This window comes from Microcaecilia unicolor, chromosome 2 (genome assembly GCF_901765095.1).
Source record: "Microcaecilia unicolor chromosome 2, aMicUni1.1, whole genome shotgun sequence".
Taxonomy (NCBI): domain Eukaryota; kingdom Metazoa; phylum Chordata; class Amphibia; order Gymnophiona; family Siphonopidae; genus Microcaecilia; species Microcaecilia unicolor.
In genome coordinates this window covers 350,025,417-350,042,482 of record NC_044032.1, presented here as the reverse complement: position 1 = coordinate 350,042,482, position 17,066 = coordinate 350,025,417, and the positions used below count along the sequence as shown (strand labels likewise).

The window sequence follows — 17,066 nt, the reverse complement described above, 5'->3', positions numbered from 1 at the left end:
TCTACCTCCAGTCTATGATACTAGAGAAACTGGGATCGGACGAGGCAGGCTTATGTACATAGGAGGGAGTACTGGCGAACTGCAGATAGAAGTTTGGTGGAATGGGAATAGGGGGGGAGGTAGTTTGAGGGCTGGGAGTGTGGATGGGAGAATAAACAACAAGGAAGGAATAGTATGAAAGAAGCAACTCCCCAGCTGTTATGTTTCACTATATGTAAAGTTCTAAGCTGCAGAAGCTAGAAATGATTTTCCCATAGAAATGCATTGGGCCTTTCTTTTGGGGGAGGGAGAGGGTGGTTTGAGCTTCAACTCATTCCACTAAATCCTCAGTCCAATCTGGCCCACTGTCAGACTCATGTCTCTCCATCGTGTTCTCACTTATGACTGATTTCATCTTTTACTGTTAAAATTCTCAGTTATTTTTCCTCCAGAGACAGAAAAACAATCTTGGCCCGATTTCCACTGGGTTAGAAATAACTGGTTGAGAGAAGCTTCAGATTAATGGATACAGAGACAGATATAGGTCTTTTATGGTACCTGAAATCCTAAAATGATCTAATTTTGGTCAATTAAAAAGACCTTGCTAAGTGATTGATAAAGACAAAGTAATAGAGCACCGGTATTTCAATATCAGGACTTCAAAGATGTGTTTAAGGATTCACTGAAGACATGGCAATGGACTAAATATATATAGTTCACTTTTTCTCTCCCTAGCTCTTAAATGTTTCTACCTATTTCTATAAATATATAATACAACAATGAAATATAAATGTATAATATAATGCAACAATGAAATTATTTGATAAAAAAAGTTTACCTCTTCTTGAGGATGTGGTTTATCAGCAGTCCAAACTTGTAACATAGATACATGAATCTTCTGGCGTCTCCTAAAATATACAAAATAGGTTAAAACACAAGCCACTGAACAGCTCTACGATACTGTAAGGAATGGTAACAGATTCATAATAGGTGCTTTATTCACAGCAGCATATATTTTATTTTATTATCTTTAATAGCAATATCTGCAAATTAAGTTCCATACCACACTCGATTGTTAATTTAAAGATATAATCCTACCCACTCCAGATACAGACCTGGGCAGATTCAGAAATGTCTCTGAGAATGTAATATGCTACAGTTACATGCTGAAGTGCTTACAGAATTGTCCCCTAAATTTTCAAATCTAAACAATAAGCTTTAATTCGAGCCTATCTTCAGAAATTTGGTTTGCCCAAGCTTCCGGACGGGGAATTACAAATGCTCAACCAACCTAAATGGCTAAGGAAACCCAAGCAGCTATTAGAGCTCAAGCTATACTCCGCTCCTGGTCCCCATGGATTTTCAGATGAATATTATAAGCTCATGCAAGCTAAACTTATCGACCCCCTCATTGATTACGTTGATGCTGCGGTGGAGAACAAATAAATTCCCTGATTCCTGCCACTTTAACTAAGCTTTATGCATATAATGTTCATCCATTGCTACATAAATTGCATGGCACCTTGGGTCTCTGGCGCTCCTATCCCATCTCGTTGATGGGCCCTATCAATTTATTTAACATGATTACAATCCCTTAACGGCTCTATGTGTTTAAGATACTTCCTCTATATTTGAAAGCTCCAGAATATCTGTGGCTGGGACAGAGAGCTCAACTCCCAATATCTGTTATTCAGAAGCCATGCGACCACGGGGGGCTAGGTTTATTTAATATGCGTTATTTGACAGGCCTGTGTAATGAGACATCAACAACTGGTACATGGGAACATCAGATTGCTTTGTTTTCTACGAATCACTTCAGTTGGGATCTCCATACTAGGTGAGGGCATTCCCCCGCAAACTGAAATATAGCCTGTTTCTCTGATCTACACGGGCTGTGTGGTGCCAGTTGTGTCACATACACCATTTCTCAGTCTTTGCTTAAAGCCCACCTCTTCAATGCTGCGTTCGGCACCTAACCCTTACCGTTCAGTGAATCCAGACTGCCCCAATTTGACTGCCCCTATCGGACTGACCGTTCACTTGTCTATTAGATTGTAAGCTCTTTGAGCAGGGACTGTCTCTCTTTGTTAAATTGTACAGCGCTGCGTAACCCTATTAGTGCTCTAGAAATGTTAAGTAGTAGTAGTAGTTGCTGTAATGCCATTCCTTTCCATCAACGACAATCCCGATTTTCAACCTGGGACTGACTCAGTAGCTTTTGCCCAATGGAATACAAAGGGGGTTAAAGTTTTTTACCATGTACTTTCGGAGGAAGAGAAAGTCTATCCACTTGTGGGTTTACAGTCAACATACTCTACACCAAAATCTGATTATTTTGCCTATTTCCATAAGCTCCCCTGGCAGGATCTGAGTGAGGATGTTCAATACACCCTTACACAGGCACCGATGCTGGGCTCCCAGAACAGAGTACCCTTGCCCTTTCACCACAAATACCTGCAATATACGACAGAGGAATTTGACTTTAACCGGATGGCACACCGCTGGTCGAAAGACTTGTCCAATGAGCTGACTGGGGTTCAACTTAGAAACGCTATAACTTGCACGCAGTGCCATTTCAGAAGTGTCTCCATCTGGGAACAGCAATTCAAGTTCGCTCTCCATTTATACATATCACCTGCACGAGCAAGATACTGGGCAGCTACGTGGGACAGGAGCTTGCCCCAAATGTCAACAAACTCCTGCTTCTCTTCAGCATATGTTTTGGAGTTACTATTTATTAGTTTAAGCGGTTGGACTATGTCTTTCTAGATAAGACCATTGTTATGGAAAGTTTCAAACCTTGTTGTATTTTCCAATGACATTTTCAATAAAAAAAAATAAAAAAAAAGATTTAAATATAAAAGGGGGAAAATCCAGTGTGGTGTCTCTAAAAACAAGTAAATAAATAAAACAGACTTCTATAGCCATGCTTCAGGAGATCTCTCTCACCACAGAGGAACACAAGAAATTGAACACCTGCTGTTGGTAAGAAGGCTGGAGTTGTTATACATTTACATTAACGTATCAGTGGGGGGGAAGAAAATCAATCATAACGGACCCACCAATTTGATACATAATAACTGAGGTGATCATTGATAGCAGCCTTTTTTTATTCTGCAAGATCTACGAGCCCAATGTCTAGCAAAGATTGTTTTATCGTAAATTGATCAGTACTGTTCACAATCAGCCAGGATTTCCTAAATTGGTGGATGGTGATTTTAAGTCTGTAATGGACCTAGACATGGATAGAACCAATAATCCTCATAACCATAAATCTGACCTCACTAAAGGGGGTTTCTTTATGTGCAGCTTTAGATGTTTTGGATGTCTGGAGAACGTTGCATCCTTTTGAACATGATTATACACATTTATCTCAACCAGATATGACACACAGCAGGATAGACTACACCCCCATAGATAAACAAATCTTTTCCAAAATCTCAGGGGCCACGATAGGACCTACTGAAATCTCAGGTCACGCCCCAGTATGGATAGACTTTCGCCTCCAAGGGACTGCGGATGGATCTAGATGCTGGAGATTCCGTTTGGATCTGTTCTCTGATATTAGTCTTTTGGATTATCTCAGGGGAAAATGGGCCGAATTGCTTTAATTCTCAACATGGTCACGATACAGTGCTATATTAGGAAAACAGCAAAACTGGTATTCCACGGGGATATTATCGCTTACTGTAGAAAAAATTCAGGGATAGGGCTATACTCAGCTTGGAGAAACAGTTGGTAGGCATTTGCTGGCAATTTGAGACTCATCCTACTCGCCTAAATAAACAATTATTAGCCACCCAAACTGCACTCAATGAGCTACTTCACCAACAGGCTACAAAATCAGCTACTACCAATATCAACTATATAGACATGGGAACAAAAGCGGAAAATTATTGGCCAGGTAAGCGAGACCAGGAAAAGTTCCACTCAGATTCTAACAATATGTGTGGATCAGGGATATTACATACATAGTAACAAAGTAAATGACAGCAGATAAAGACCTGTATGGTCCGTCCAGTCTGTCCAACAAAATAAACTCATTTAACATGGTATGAGATACTTTATATGTATACCAGAGTTTGATTTGTCTTTGCCATTATCAGGCCACAGACCGTAGAAGTCTGCCCAGCATTGTTCTTGTACCAAAAGTTCTGAAGATAACGTCAAAACCCCTTAAAATTTACACTCTAGCCAATCCATATCTATTCAGTCACAATCAGGGCACAGACCATGGAAGTCTGCCCAACACTGGTTTTGCTTCCCAAATACCCGTGTTGCCACCCAATCTCCGCTAAGATTCCGTGGATCCATTCCTTCTAAACAGGATTCCTTTGAGTTTATCCCAAGCATGCTTGAATTCCATTACCAATTTCATCTCCACCACCTCCCGAGGGAGGGCATTCCATGTATCCACCACCCTGTCCATGAAAAAATACTTCCTGACATTACTCCTGGGTCCACCCCCCTTCAACCTCAATTCATGTCCTCTAGTTCTACTGCCTTCCCGTCTCCAGAAAAGGTTTGTTTGCAAATCAATACCTTTCAAATGTTTGAATGTCTATATCATGTCACCACTGTTTCTCCTTTCTTCCAAGGTATACATATTCAGGTCGGCAAGTCTCTCCTCGTATGGTTTGCAATGCAAATCCCATATCATTTTTGTAGATTTTATTTGCACCGCTTCCAGTCTTTTTACATCTTTAGCAAGTTACAGCTGCCAAAACTGAACACAATACTCCAAGTAGGGCCTCACTAACGCCTTGTAGAGGGGCATCAACTCCTCCTTTCTTCTGCTGGTAATACCCCTCTCTATGCAGCCTAGCATCCTTCTGACCACAGCTGCCACCTTGTCGCACTGTTTCTTAACCTTCAGATCCTCGGACACCAACACCCCAAGGGTCTCTCTCCTGAGTCAACCTTACTAATCTCTCCCCTCCTATCCGGTATCTCTCTTTTGGGTTTCTGCACCCCAAGTGCATCAATCTGCACTTCTTGGCATTACATTTTAACTTAAGGCAACACACTGGATTTTTATTTTTGAGCATACCTGTTTTTAGTGAAGCATATTGAGCCCAGAAATATTTCAGCAAGTTTGATAATGATGGAAACTGGACTTAATTGAGCATATCGGGACTGTGTACCATAAAGACATTTGGATGGTTATATCTTTACTGCCAAGATATCACATTAGTTGGTGAATGGGTGCCAATTGCTAACAATTGAATATTTTTCATTGAACAGCTATTGTGTAATTATACAAATCCCGGGTTACCACCGAGGGTGTGTGGAAGAGAACCTCAGGACGAAGGTAAGTTTGAAAAAAATTGTTGGAGATGATACCTTGATTTGGACTGCAGATCATTTTTGGATCTGTTTATGGGCATTATTTCAGTTGTTCACATATAGTTTTTGGGGACATTATTAATGTGTGTTTTGATTTTTTTTTATAATAAACATTTGCATGACATCTGTTTGTTCTTTGCTACATTTTCTTTTCCTTGTTTATAATTTTGGTGTATTTATTTTGAGTATTGTTTCATTTTTATATTGTAAATGATTGAATGATTGTATAATTTTGTTTCCTGTGTTATTCTGGGAATTAAATTTCAACTACCAGACCCTCGACCATTCTTCTAATGTTTAGAGATCCCATCTCATTGTTTCTACTCCCTCCAGAGTACCCACTCTATTAGCTATTTTCGTGTCATCTGCAAAAAGGCAAACCTTTCCTTCCAACCCTTCGGCAATATCTCACAAATATATTAAACAGAATAGGCCCAAGCACCAACCCCTGAGGAACTCCACTACTCACCTTCCTTTCCTCCGAGTGGATTCCATTTACCACCACCCTCTGCCACCTGTCGGTCAACCAGTTTCCTATCCAGTTCACCACTTTTGGTCCCAAGTTCAGCCCTCTCAACTTATTCATGAGTCTTCTGTGGGGGACCGTATCAAAGGATTTGCTGAAATCCAAGTAAATTACATCTAGAGCAAGTCCTTCATCCAGTTCTTTGGTCACCCAGTCAAAGTAGACAATAAGATTCATTTGGCAGGATTTTCCTTTGGTAAAGTCATGTTGCCTCGGGTCCTGTAACCCATTGGCTTCTAGAAAGTTAATTATCCTTTCTTTCAGCAGCAAATTCATTATGTGGCACTTTTTTCCAGGGAAGATTCTTTGATTATTGAAGCACAAGTGGTTTATGGTGGTCTCCTTGGAAGCTCTACATTATAGCAGACATGTTATCCAGCCCCTCAATCAGATAAGTAGCATGTAAGTATATAATATTTTAAGAACCACTATTGGTGCAATGATTGAATGAGGGGTCAACAGCCTCAATAGAACTTTAGAGCTATTATCAGCTGAGACCACCATTGATAACTGAGAACCTATATTATATTTTATAGTTAAACATTTGAACACTGTATGATTGAGTACATGTTTTATATTATATTTATATAATTTTTGGACATTTAAAGGTACAGTCTCTTCATTGAATACTATTTGATTTGTTGACAGGAAGAGACAATTATAGTAATCATCCTCATTTAATACTTAATTGTTCAGTTTTGGAGGCCATATCTCACTAAGGACATTTTAAAAACTTGAAGCGATTCAGAGGAATGCAAAAAAAAAAAAAAAAACCATAGGATTTATGCCAAAAGACATGAGAAAAGACTTGAAGACCTAAATATCCTAGAAGGATGGGGAAATACGATATAGATCTTTTCAGAAACAAAGAAACAGCAGAACTAGAGGACGTGAATTGAGGTTGCAGGGTGGTAGACATAGTAGTAGTAGTAGGAAATACTTTTCCACAGAGAGGGTTATGAACACCTGGAATGTCCTCCCAGGGAAGATGGTGGGAACAAAACAGTGACCAATTTCAAAAATGATGGGTTCATGGAGGGAGGATGGGTTAGGCTTGCCGGATTTTAGACGGTATAATCGGGCCTGCCTACTCTGCTATCTGGGGAATTGGTTTTTTTGATAGGCAGGATTATACGCCAAGACAGTTGAAAGCTAGTTACTTTGCTCCCTGCCACTTCTATTTTCTATTACAAGCGCCGCGCTCGGCTATTCCCCCTCCTTTTAGAGCTAGCTTATTGTTCTACCCATTGAGAATGCTCTTGAGGGATGTGGTTAGGTTCTGGGGTTTAGACACTTATACATCTGATTTGCTCCCCATTGGAGGGAAGGTAAAATTATGTATCATACCTGATAATTTTCTTTCCATTAATCATAGCAGATCAATCCATAGACTGGTGGGTTGTGTCCATCTACCAGCAGGTGGAGATAGAGAGCAATCTTTTGCCTCCCTATATGTGGTCATGTGCTGCCGGAAACTCCTCAGTATGTCGATATCAAAGCTCCATCCGCAGGACTCAGCACTTAGAGAATTACACCCACAAAGGGACACTCTGCCCAGCTCACCACTGCCGAAGCGGGGGAGGGGAATCCGTCCAGCTCATCCCCACAAAGCGGGGGAGGGACACCACCCCCGCCGATGGGGGATCTGGCATATCCTGCTACCGCAACCGCGGGAGGAGCTGGCTGACCCTAACACCGCCGAAGCGGGAGGGATACAAAGCTACCCCACTACCGCACGAAGCAGGGGGGAGCGCCGGCATAATTTAGTTATCAATCCAACCACCGTCGCCACAGGGGGAGAGGAATGCAGCAGCTCACTGTAACACAAAATTGTTTCAACTTAAGGAAAATCCAATTGGAAGAAGAACTTGAACGCGAAGTCCTCCTGAACAGGAACTGAAGACTAAACCTGAAATATAACCAGAACAAAAACAATACAGATGTCTGGGCGGGGCTATGGATTAATCTGCTATGATTAATGGAAAGAAATTTATCCAGGTATGATACATAATTTTACCTTCCATTTCATCAAGCAGATCAATCCATAACTGGTGGGATGTACCGAAGCAGTACTCACCCAGGGCGGGACATGGAAATCCCTGAACGCAACACTGAAGCTCCAAACTGGGCCTCGGCCCGAGCAGCCACATCCAAGCAGTAATGTCGTGAGAAGGTATGAGCAGACGCCCAAGTTGCCGCTCTACAAATCTCTTCCAAGGAGACGGATCTGGACTCTGCCATTGAGGCCACCTGTGCTCTGGTAGAGTGCACCTTCAGCTGAATAGGCGGAAGTTTCCCTGCCGCCACGTAAGCTGCCGCAATCGTCTCCTTGACCCAACGTGCCACAGTAGGCTTAGATGCCTGCAGACCCTTACGAGGGCCTGCAAACAGCACGAACAGGTGATCCGACTTCCAGAAGTCATTGGTCACTTCCCAAGTATCTGATGATGACTCGTCTCACATCCAGACATTTGAGAGCAGAGAACTCCTCTGGGTAATCCTCCCTATGAAAGGAGGGTAGACAAAGCTTCTGAGTCACATGGAAGCGAGAAACAACCTTGGGCAGAAAGGAAGGTACTGGGTGAATCGACACTCCTGCCTCAGTGAACCGCAGGAACAGCTCACGACACGAGAGTGCCTGGAGCTCAGAAACTCTTCTGGCTGAAGTGATAGCCACCAAAAAGACCGCTTTCAACGTCAGGTCCTTCAGCGATGCCCTCGACAGGGGCTCAAAGGGCGGCTTCTGCAATGCCCGCAGCACTAGATTGAGATTCCACGTAGGCACTATCAAGTGCAGAGGAGGGCGCAGGTGATTAACTCCCTTGAGGAAACGCACCACATATGGCTGCGAAGCCAGGGAAGCACCCTTCAAACGGCTCCTGAAGCAAGCAAACTAGAGCCGCCACCTGGACTTTCAGCGAACTGAGCGACAGGCCTTTCCCCAGTCCCTGTTGCAGGAACGCCAACACTGAAGATATTGGAGCAGTGAAGGGCGATAGAGAGCCTGCCTCGCACCAGGATGCAAAGGTACGCCAAACCCTGGCGTAAGTAGTAGAAGTAGAGCGCTTCCTCACTCTCAGCATAGTGGCGATGACCTTGTCTGAGAAGCCCTTCTTCCTCAGCCGCTTCCGCTCAATAGCCAGGCCATAAGAACAAAGGGGGAGGGATCCTCCATCACCACGGGACCCTGATGCAAGAGGCCCCGCTCCGCTGGCAGCCTCAGAGGGCCGTCCACTGACAGCCTGATTAAGTCCGCATACCAGGGACGTCTGGGCCAATCCGGACCCACCAGGGCCACCCAGCCTAGAACTCTGCCCATCATGGGCCAGGGCGGGAACACAGAGAAGCTTCTGTGCCGGCCACTGCTTGAGAAGAGCATCGACTCCCAGAGATCGAGGGTCCCGTCCTCTGCTGAAGAACCGCGGCACTTGGCAATTGGCCGAGGACGCCATCAGTTCCAGGCTTGGCTGGCCCCAGCGCTTCGTGATGTCCAAGAACGCCCGAGCCGACAGCTGCCACTCTCTGGGATCCAAAGTATGGCGACTGAGAAAGTCCGCCTTAACATTCATGACTCCCGCAATGTGAGCCGCCGACAGCTGTTCCAGATTCACTTCCGCCCACAGGCATAGCTTCATGGCTTCCTTGGCTAGATGGACGCTCCTGGTACCTCCCTGGCGATTGACATAGTCCACAGCCGTGGCATTGTCCGACAGGACCCGTACTGGCCTCAGCACTAGGACCGGGAGAAACTCCAGAAGCGTCAACCAAATGGCTCGGAGTTCCAGGAGGTTGATAGATCACTTCGCCTCCGCAGGAGACCAGAGCCCCTATGCTGTCCTTCCCAGGCAGTGGGCTCCCCAGCCCGTCAAACAGGTGTCCATCGTGACGACAACCCACTCCGGGGATGTGAGAGGCATTCCTGCGGACAGCTTGTCTGGCCTCAGCCATCAACTCAGCGCCTTGCGCACCGCTGGATCCAAGGGAAGGCGTACAGCGTAATCCTCCGAGACTGGAGTCCACCGCCACAGAAGAGAGTGCTGTAATGGTCTCATATGGGCCCTGGCCCAGGGCACTACCTCCATCATGGCCGTCATAGAGCCCAACAGCTGCACATAGTCCCAAGCCCGAAGTGTAGATGATGCTAGGAACTGGTCCACCTGGGTCCGAAGCTTGACGCTCTGGTTGTCTGTCAGGAACACTCTGCCTACTTGGGTGTCGAATCGAACTCCCAGATACTCCAGGGACTGAGTTGAGCACAGCTGACGAATCATCCCAGGGAGCTCAGAAGGGCAATAACCCTGTCCGTAGCTCTCCCACACTCTGCATAAAAGAGGGGGCTCAGATCAGCCAGTCGTCCAGATAGGGATGGACTTGCACTCCTTCCTTGCGGAGGTAAGCCACGATGACCACCATTACTTAGGAGAAAGTCCGCGGAGCAGTAGCCAACCCGAATGGGAGGGCTCTGAACTGGAAGTGGCGGCCCAGGACTGCAAAGCGCAGGAAGCACTGATGAGGCGGCCAGATGGGAATATGTAAGTAAGCTTCCTTGATGTCCAAGGATGCCAGGAATTCTCCTTTTTTTACCGCAGCTATTACGGAGCGGAGAATCTCCATCCTGAAGTGCCGTATTTTCAAGGCCTGATTGACTCCCTTGAGGTCGAGAATAGGCCAAACAGAACCTCCCTTCTTTGGCACCACAAAGTAAATGGAGTAACGTCCCTTGCCAAGTTGATCTACTAGCACTGGGACCACCGCGCCCAGGCGGATCAGGTTGACCAAAGTCTGCTGCACTGCCGCCGCTTTCACTGGAGACTTGCAGGGGGAGTTCACAAACCCGTCTCTCAAGGGCCGGCAGAACTCCAACTTGTAGCCGTCTCTGATGACTTCCAGAACCCAAGCATCTGAAGTTACCCTGGTCCACTCTCCCAAAAATGAGGATAGCCATCCTCCTATCTGCTCTGGGCCATGGACCAGGGCCCCGTCATTGGGAACGAGACCCTGGGGGAGGGCCGGAGGACGAACCTCCGGGACAGCGGTCCCTGCGAAAGTAATGCTGCTTGGGGGAGAAGTTCCGCTTGAAGGAAGAGGAGGAAGAGGAGGTCGACTTGACCGGGCGATACCGACGGGCTTCCTGAAATCGGCCCTTGGAGGAACCAGGGCAAGCACTGCCGGCCCGTGCCCTGACCTCCGAAAACCTCTTGCCCTTAGACGTGACGCTCCGTCACAATCTTGTCCAGTTCGTCCCCAAAGAGCAGATTGCCTTTAAAAGGCAACTTGGCTAGGCGAGATTTTGAGGCATGGTCAGCCGGCCAGTGCTTAAGCCAGAGCCACCGCTGGGCAGAGACTGTCTGAGCCATATCTTTAGCCGAGGCTCTCAAGACATCATACGGCAAGTCTGCCAAATAGGCCAAGCCCACTCCAGGGCTGGCCAGTCCGCCCTCAAGGAAGAATCCGAGGGGGAAGCCTGCTGCAAAACAGTCAGGCACGCCCTGGCCACATAGGAGCCGCAAACCGAGGCTTGCAAACTCAGGGTGGCCACCTCAAAAGGCCAACTTTAAGGCCGCCTCCAATCTCCTGTCCTGAGCATCCTTCAGGGCAGTGCCACCTTCCACCGGCAGAGCAGTTTTCTTAGTCACCGCAGTGATTAAAAAATCCACTGCAGGCCAGAGAAAGGCTTCCCGTTCCCCTTCAGGCAGAGGATACAGACGGGACGTAGCCCTGGCTACTTTAAGGCTCGCTTCAGGGGAATCCCATTGAGCCGAAATTAAAGTCTGCATGGCTTCATGAACGTGGAAGGTTCTAGGCGGGCGCTTAGTTCCCAGCATAATGGCTGAGCCAGCTGAGGCTGAGAGAGGACCTTCCTCCGGAGAGGAAATTTTCAAAATGCTCATGGCCTGCACTAGCAGGTTGGGCAAATCCTCTGAGCGAAAAAGCCGCGCTGCAGAGGGGTCATCCGCTCCATCCGAGCGAGGATCAGTCTCCTCCAAAGAATCCCCTAAGAACCTTTGGGAGAACTCAGATATGCTGCCCTCATCCACATCAGAGGAGACAGAGTCCCCCAGGGCCTGGAGATCCACCCGAGGCCTTTTGATCATAGAAGCCTCATCACCCTTATCAGACAGGGGAGCAGGGGCAGTGTTTTGCATAAGAAAAGCCTGATGCAGCAGCAAAATGAACTAGGGGGAGAAACCCCCCAGTCTGTGCACTTCTGCAGCCTGGGCCACGGCCCTAGAGGCACTCTCAACCTGCGCTCCCAAGAGCGGGGGAGAGGCGCACTCCGCATCCAAAATGGAGTCCGGCGCGACACTCCGCGAAGGAGCCGCGCGGGAAGAATGGCACTTTAAATTCGCCGCCTTCTTACCGTCGCCCAAGTCAAGGGTGACCATAGGATTAACGTCTCCCACCTCGAGGGCGGCCCAAGAAGAAGCCATCCGAGAAGCGTGGCCGGCCAAAATCGGGAAGCTGGCCAGCGGGGGATGGGCGCCTAAGGCGGGAAAACCCGCCGCACCGGAGGAAAAACTGGGGAACTCTCCCGACTCCGAAAAGGGGCCCAAAAAAGGTGACTCTGCCTTCGAACCCCCCGCTTCTCCGCTAGATGCACGCATGCGGTCCGGGGAGCGTCTTTTTGCGCCCTTGCCCTCCAACGCCATAAGCCACGAGGAGACCGTTCAGGGAACCCCCTTTCCCGCTACAAAAGGTAAAATTACCTGCTTCTCGCTCCGAGCTGCAATGAATTGGTGTCCCAGTGAGCAGCTAAAATAAACGCCCTTTTTGGACGTTTAAAAAAAAAAAAAAAAAAAAAAAAAAGACCTTTTTTTTTTCCAACGGAGCAGGCAGGAGGGGGGAGAAAAGGAGGGACCTGGCACCACCAGGTTTGCACTTGCTCAGGAAGAGCCCTCAACCACAGGTACTCAACAAAACCTAAATGAATAGGCTTGGAGACCTAGCCAGAGCTCCTGCTGTGTGTGACCACCACCTGCTGAGATAGAGAACATACTGAGGAGTTTCTGGCAGCACATGACCACATATAGAGAGGCAAAAGATTGCTCTCTATCTCCACCTGCTGGTAGATGGACACAACCCACCAGTCTATGGATTGATCTGCTTGATGAAATGGAATCCGTTTTCACCTGGGAATGAAAATAGTACTTTCCGTGGTTTGGCACAAATGGGTATTACCCGGTTGAAGCAATTTCTGACTAATAGGGGTGCGCTGCTGAGCTTGGGAGCTTTAGGGATTGGTATAGAAATCAATAATATTTTTGCTTATAATCAACTGACTCATTATGCCCGCTCGTTGAATGCAGAGGCCCTGGAATCACGATATAGTCATCGCCTGCGACAATTTTTTAAGCTGGTGAGGGGAGATAGGTTGTGTCTGACCTTAACATAGCATTTGCTACTCTTCAGGCTCAGCGAGATAAAGAATGTATTAGGTTGCGCTGGGCCAGGGTTTTGGTTAGGCCTAATCTTTCTTTAGACTTCACTATATCGACATCTCGGATACCCACACTGACAGTTAATGCAGATCTTAGGGAGTGCCAGTATCATATTTTGCACAGGGCATATCTAACCAAAGTTCAAATTTTTAAAATGGGAGGTCTGGAGACGCCCTTATGTGCAAAATGCCAGCGCATGCCTAGCACTTTTTTTCATACCCTTTGGGACTGTACAGCGAAGTTAGTTACCTGTAGCAGGTATTCTCCGAGGACAGCAGGCTGACTGTTCTCACTGATGGGTGACATCTTCCCCAGGATCGGGAGATCTTCCTAGCAACAAAGTTTGCTAGCCCTCACGTGCACATGAGCGACGGTCTTCCCGCCCGTAGTGCGAGCATGCTCCTCAGTCAAGTAGAAAGCAAAAGACAAGGGAAGACAACTCCAAAGGGGAGGTGGGCGGGTTTGTGAGAACAATCAGCCTGCTGTCCTCGGAGAATACCTGCTACAGGTAAGTAACTTCACTTTCTCCGAGGACAAGCAGGCTGCTTGTTCTCACTGATGGGGTATCCCTAGCCCCCAGGCTCACTCAAAACAACAAACAATGGTCAATTGGACCTCGCAACAGCGAGGACATAACTGAGATTGACCTAAATAGAAACAACTAAGAGTGAGCCTGGAACAGAATAAAAATGGGCCTAGGGGGGTGGAGCTGGATTCTAAACCCCGAACAGATTCTGCAGCACCGACTGCCCAAACCAACTGTCGCGTCGGGTATCCTGCTGCAGGCAGTAATGAGATGTGAATGTGTGGACAGAAGACCACGTCACAGCCTTGCAAATCTCTTCAATAGTGGCTGACTTCAAGTGGGCCACTGACGCTACCATGGCTCTAACACTATGAGCCGTGACACGGCCCTCAAGAGTCAGCCCAGCCTGGGCGTAAGTGAAGGAAATGCAATCTGCTAGCCAATTGGAGATGGTGCGTTTCCCGACAGACACTCCCCTTCTGTTGGGATCAAAAGAAACAAACATTTGGGCGGACTGTCTGAATGGGCTTGTCCGCTCCAGATAGAAGGCCAATGCTCGTTTGCAGTCCAATGTGTGCAACTGACGTTCAGCAGGGCAGGTATGAGGACGGGGAAAGAAGGTTGGCAAGACAATTGACTGGTTCAGATGGAACTCCAACACCACCTTCGGCAAGAACTTAGGGTAAGTGTGGAGGACTACTCTGTTATGATGAAATTTAGTATAGGGAGCATGAGCTACCAAGGCTTGAAGCTCACTGACTCTACGAGCTGAAGTGACTGCCACCAAGAAAATGACCTTCCAGGTCAAGTACTTCAGATGGCAGGAATCCAGTGGCTTAAAAAGAGGTTTCATAAGCTGGGTGAGAACGACGTTGACACTGTAGGAGGCTTGATAGGGGGCTTTGACAAAAGCAAACCTGTCACGAAGCAACAACTAAAGGCTGTCCAGAGATAGGCTTACCCTCTCTACACGATAATGATAAGCACTAATCGCACTAAGATGAACTCTTACGGAGTTGGTCTTGAGACCAGACTCCGACAAGTGTAGAAGGTATTCAAGCAGGGTCTGTGTAGGACAAGAGCGAGGATCTAGGGCCTTGCTGTCACACCAGACGGCAAACCTCCTCCATTTGAAAGAGTAACACCTCTTCGTGGAATCTTTCCTGGAAGCAAGACTCTGGAGACACCCTCAGAAAGACCCAAGGAGGCAAAGTCTACGCTCTCAACATCCAGGCCGTGAGGGCCAGAGACTGGAGGTTGGGATGCAGAAGCGCCCCCTCGTTCTGAGTGATGAGGGTTGGAAAACACTCCAATCTCCACGGTTCTTAGGTCTAGGATGGGACGCATCCCCCGTTTTCTTTTGCACAAGAAAGTACCTGGAATAGAATCCCAGCCCTTCATGCCCGGGTGGAATGGGCTCGACCGCATTGGCGCTGAGAAGGGCGGAGAGTTCCTCTGCAAGTACCTGCCTGTGCTGGAAGTTGAAGGACTGAGCTCCCGGTGGGCAATTTGGAAGTCTGGAGATCAAATTGAGGGAGTACCCTAACCGGATTTGTAAGCTTCACAGCTTTTCGGCCAAAACCACCCCATACCTGCCGATATGTGGGAATCCTGCCTTTAAGCCGGGGCTCCTCTACCCAACATTCCAAAGGTGGAAGCGGAATGGGATGGTATATTTATTACAGGTAATCACCCTTGAGGGGCGGATTAAATCCTTTCAAGAGTTACTGTCTGAATTTGCACTGCTTCCCTCGGACAGGTTTATCTCCAATTACAGCACTACGTGCAGTCTTTGCCGTGGGAGGAGCTGGCTGAGGACGTACAGGAGGAATTGGCCGCGGCTTTTTCTCTGGCGGCGCAACAAAGAGTGCCACTCAAATTTCATCACAGACATATTAGAGACACTGCTGAGGAATTAGATTATGTAAGATTGTTGAGCATGTGGAAGCAGGATATATCAATGGACCTTACACTGTCTCAATTTAAAGCTCATGTTTTAACAATGCGCAAGCATACTGTCATGGTCTCACACTGGGAAATACAATATAAAGTGGCACTACGTCTGTATATTTCTCCCAGAAGAGCTTTCCATATGGGGCTCTCTCCGTGGGGGGAGTGCCCTAAGTGCGGTGACCCCTGGGCCACCCTTGGACATATGTTTTGGGTGTGTAGGGGCATAGTTCGATACTGGAAAGGTTTGACACAATATGTTTCTGGACTTTGGAAGACAAAGTGGAAATATGACTCGAAGCTACTGTTGGGGCACCCGGTATTAACTCATCCCATACCATCAGGATTTACAGCTTTTGTGCACAAGTCTATAATAATTGCTAAACAAGTGATTTTGACTGAGTGGTTATCCCAGCACTACCCTACATATTCTCAGTGGCGGGCCCGCATGATAACACTTTTGCGGGTTGAAAGGATGGGAATTGCAGACTTTAAGTCCCGGTCTGGATTACAGTTTCAGAATACATGGAACCCACTTCTTAGCACATTGGCCTAGTGGTTAGGGTGGTGGACTTTGGTCCTGGGGAACTGAGTTCGATTACCACTTCAGGCACAGGCAGCTCCTTGTGACTCTGGGCAAGTCACTTAACCCTCCATTGCGCCATGTATGCCGCATTGAGCCTGCCATGAGTGGGAAAGCGTGGGATACAAATGTAACAAAAATAAAATAAAAATAAAATTGACTCCGACCTCTAGGAGCAGATTGTTGAATTTCTAATGGTACCCATATAGTTGAACATTAAGAAGAGAGGGGGGGGGGGATGGAGGGAGGGAGTTGATTAAGGGGGGTGTTAGCAAAGAAAAAGTTATGGATGTTGTATTTTGTATTGAAATTTGTATTCATTTTAATAAAAAAAGATTGAACATAAAACAATGAGGGCTATGACACTGGAGGCTTGATGGGAGGCTTCAACAGAAGCAAGCTCCACGAATGAATTAAAGGCTACGCAGGAATGGGTTTACCTTCTATTTGGTGTGTATTTCCATCTCTTAGCCCCCCCCCAGGGAGGGAAAACACAGATAAGAAAGAGAACTTAAGACTCCATTAGGCGCAGCCATTAAATTACCTTTATTAGCTTGTCACAGAGCCAAAAAATTGGTGATAAGTGCCAACTGCACTAAAGTGAGAACTGACAGATAAAGAAGGCACTCAAATAGCTTTTGTGTAGGATAAGAAATAGGGCTTAGGGCCATGCCCTTACACCAAACAGCAAACCTCTTCCATTTAAAAACATAAGAT

At 46.9% G+C, this 17,066-nt stretch overlaps 1 protein-coding gene across 1 annotated transcript in view; it reads right to left on the bottom strand.

The window, feature by feature from the left end:
* The window catches only part of NCBP1 (nuclear cap binding protein subunit 1), a 293,702-nt gene that overhangs the window by 186,109 nt on the left and 90,527 nt on the right, over window positions 1-17,066 (bottom strand). Inside the window, exon 7 of the mRNA XM_030194457.1 lies at window positions 818-887. Within this exon, the coding sequence (XP_030050317.1) occupies window positions 818-887 (70 nt within the window). The remainder of the gene's footprint in view (window positions 1-817; window positions 888-17,066) is intronic.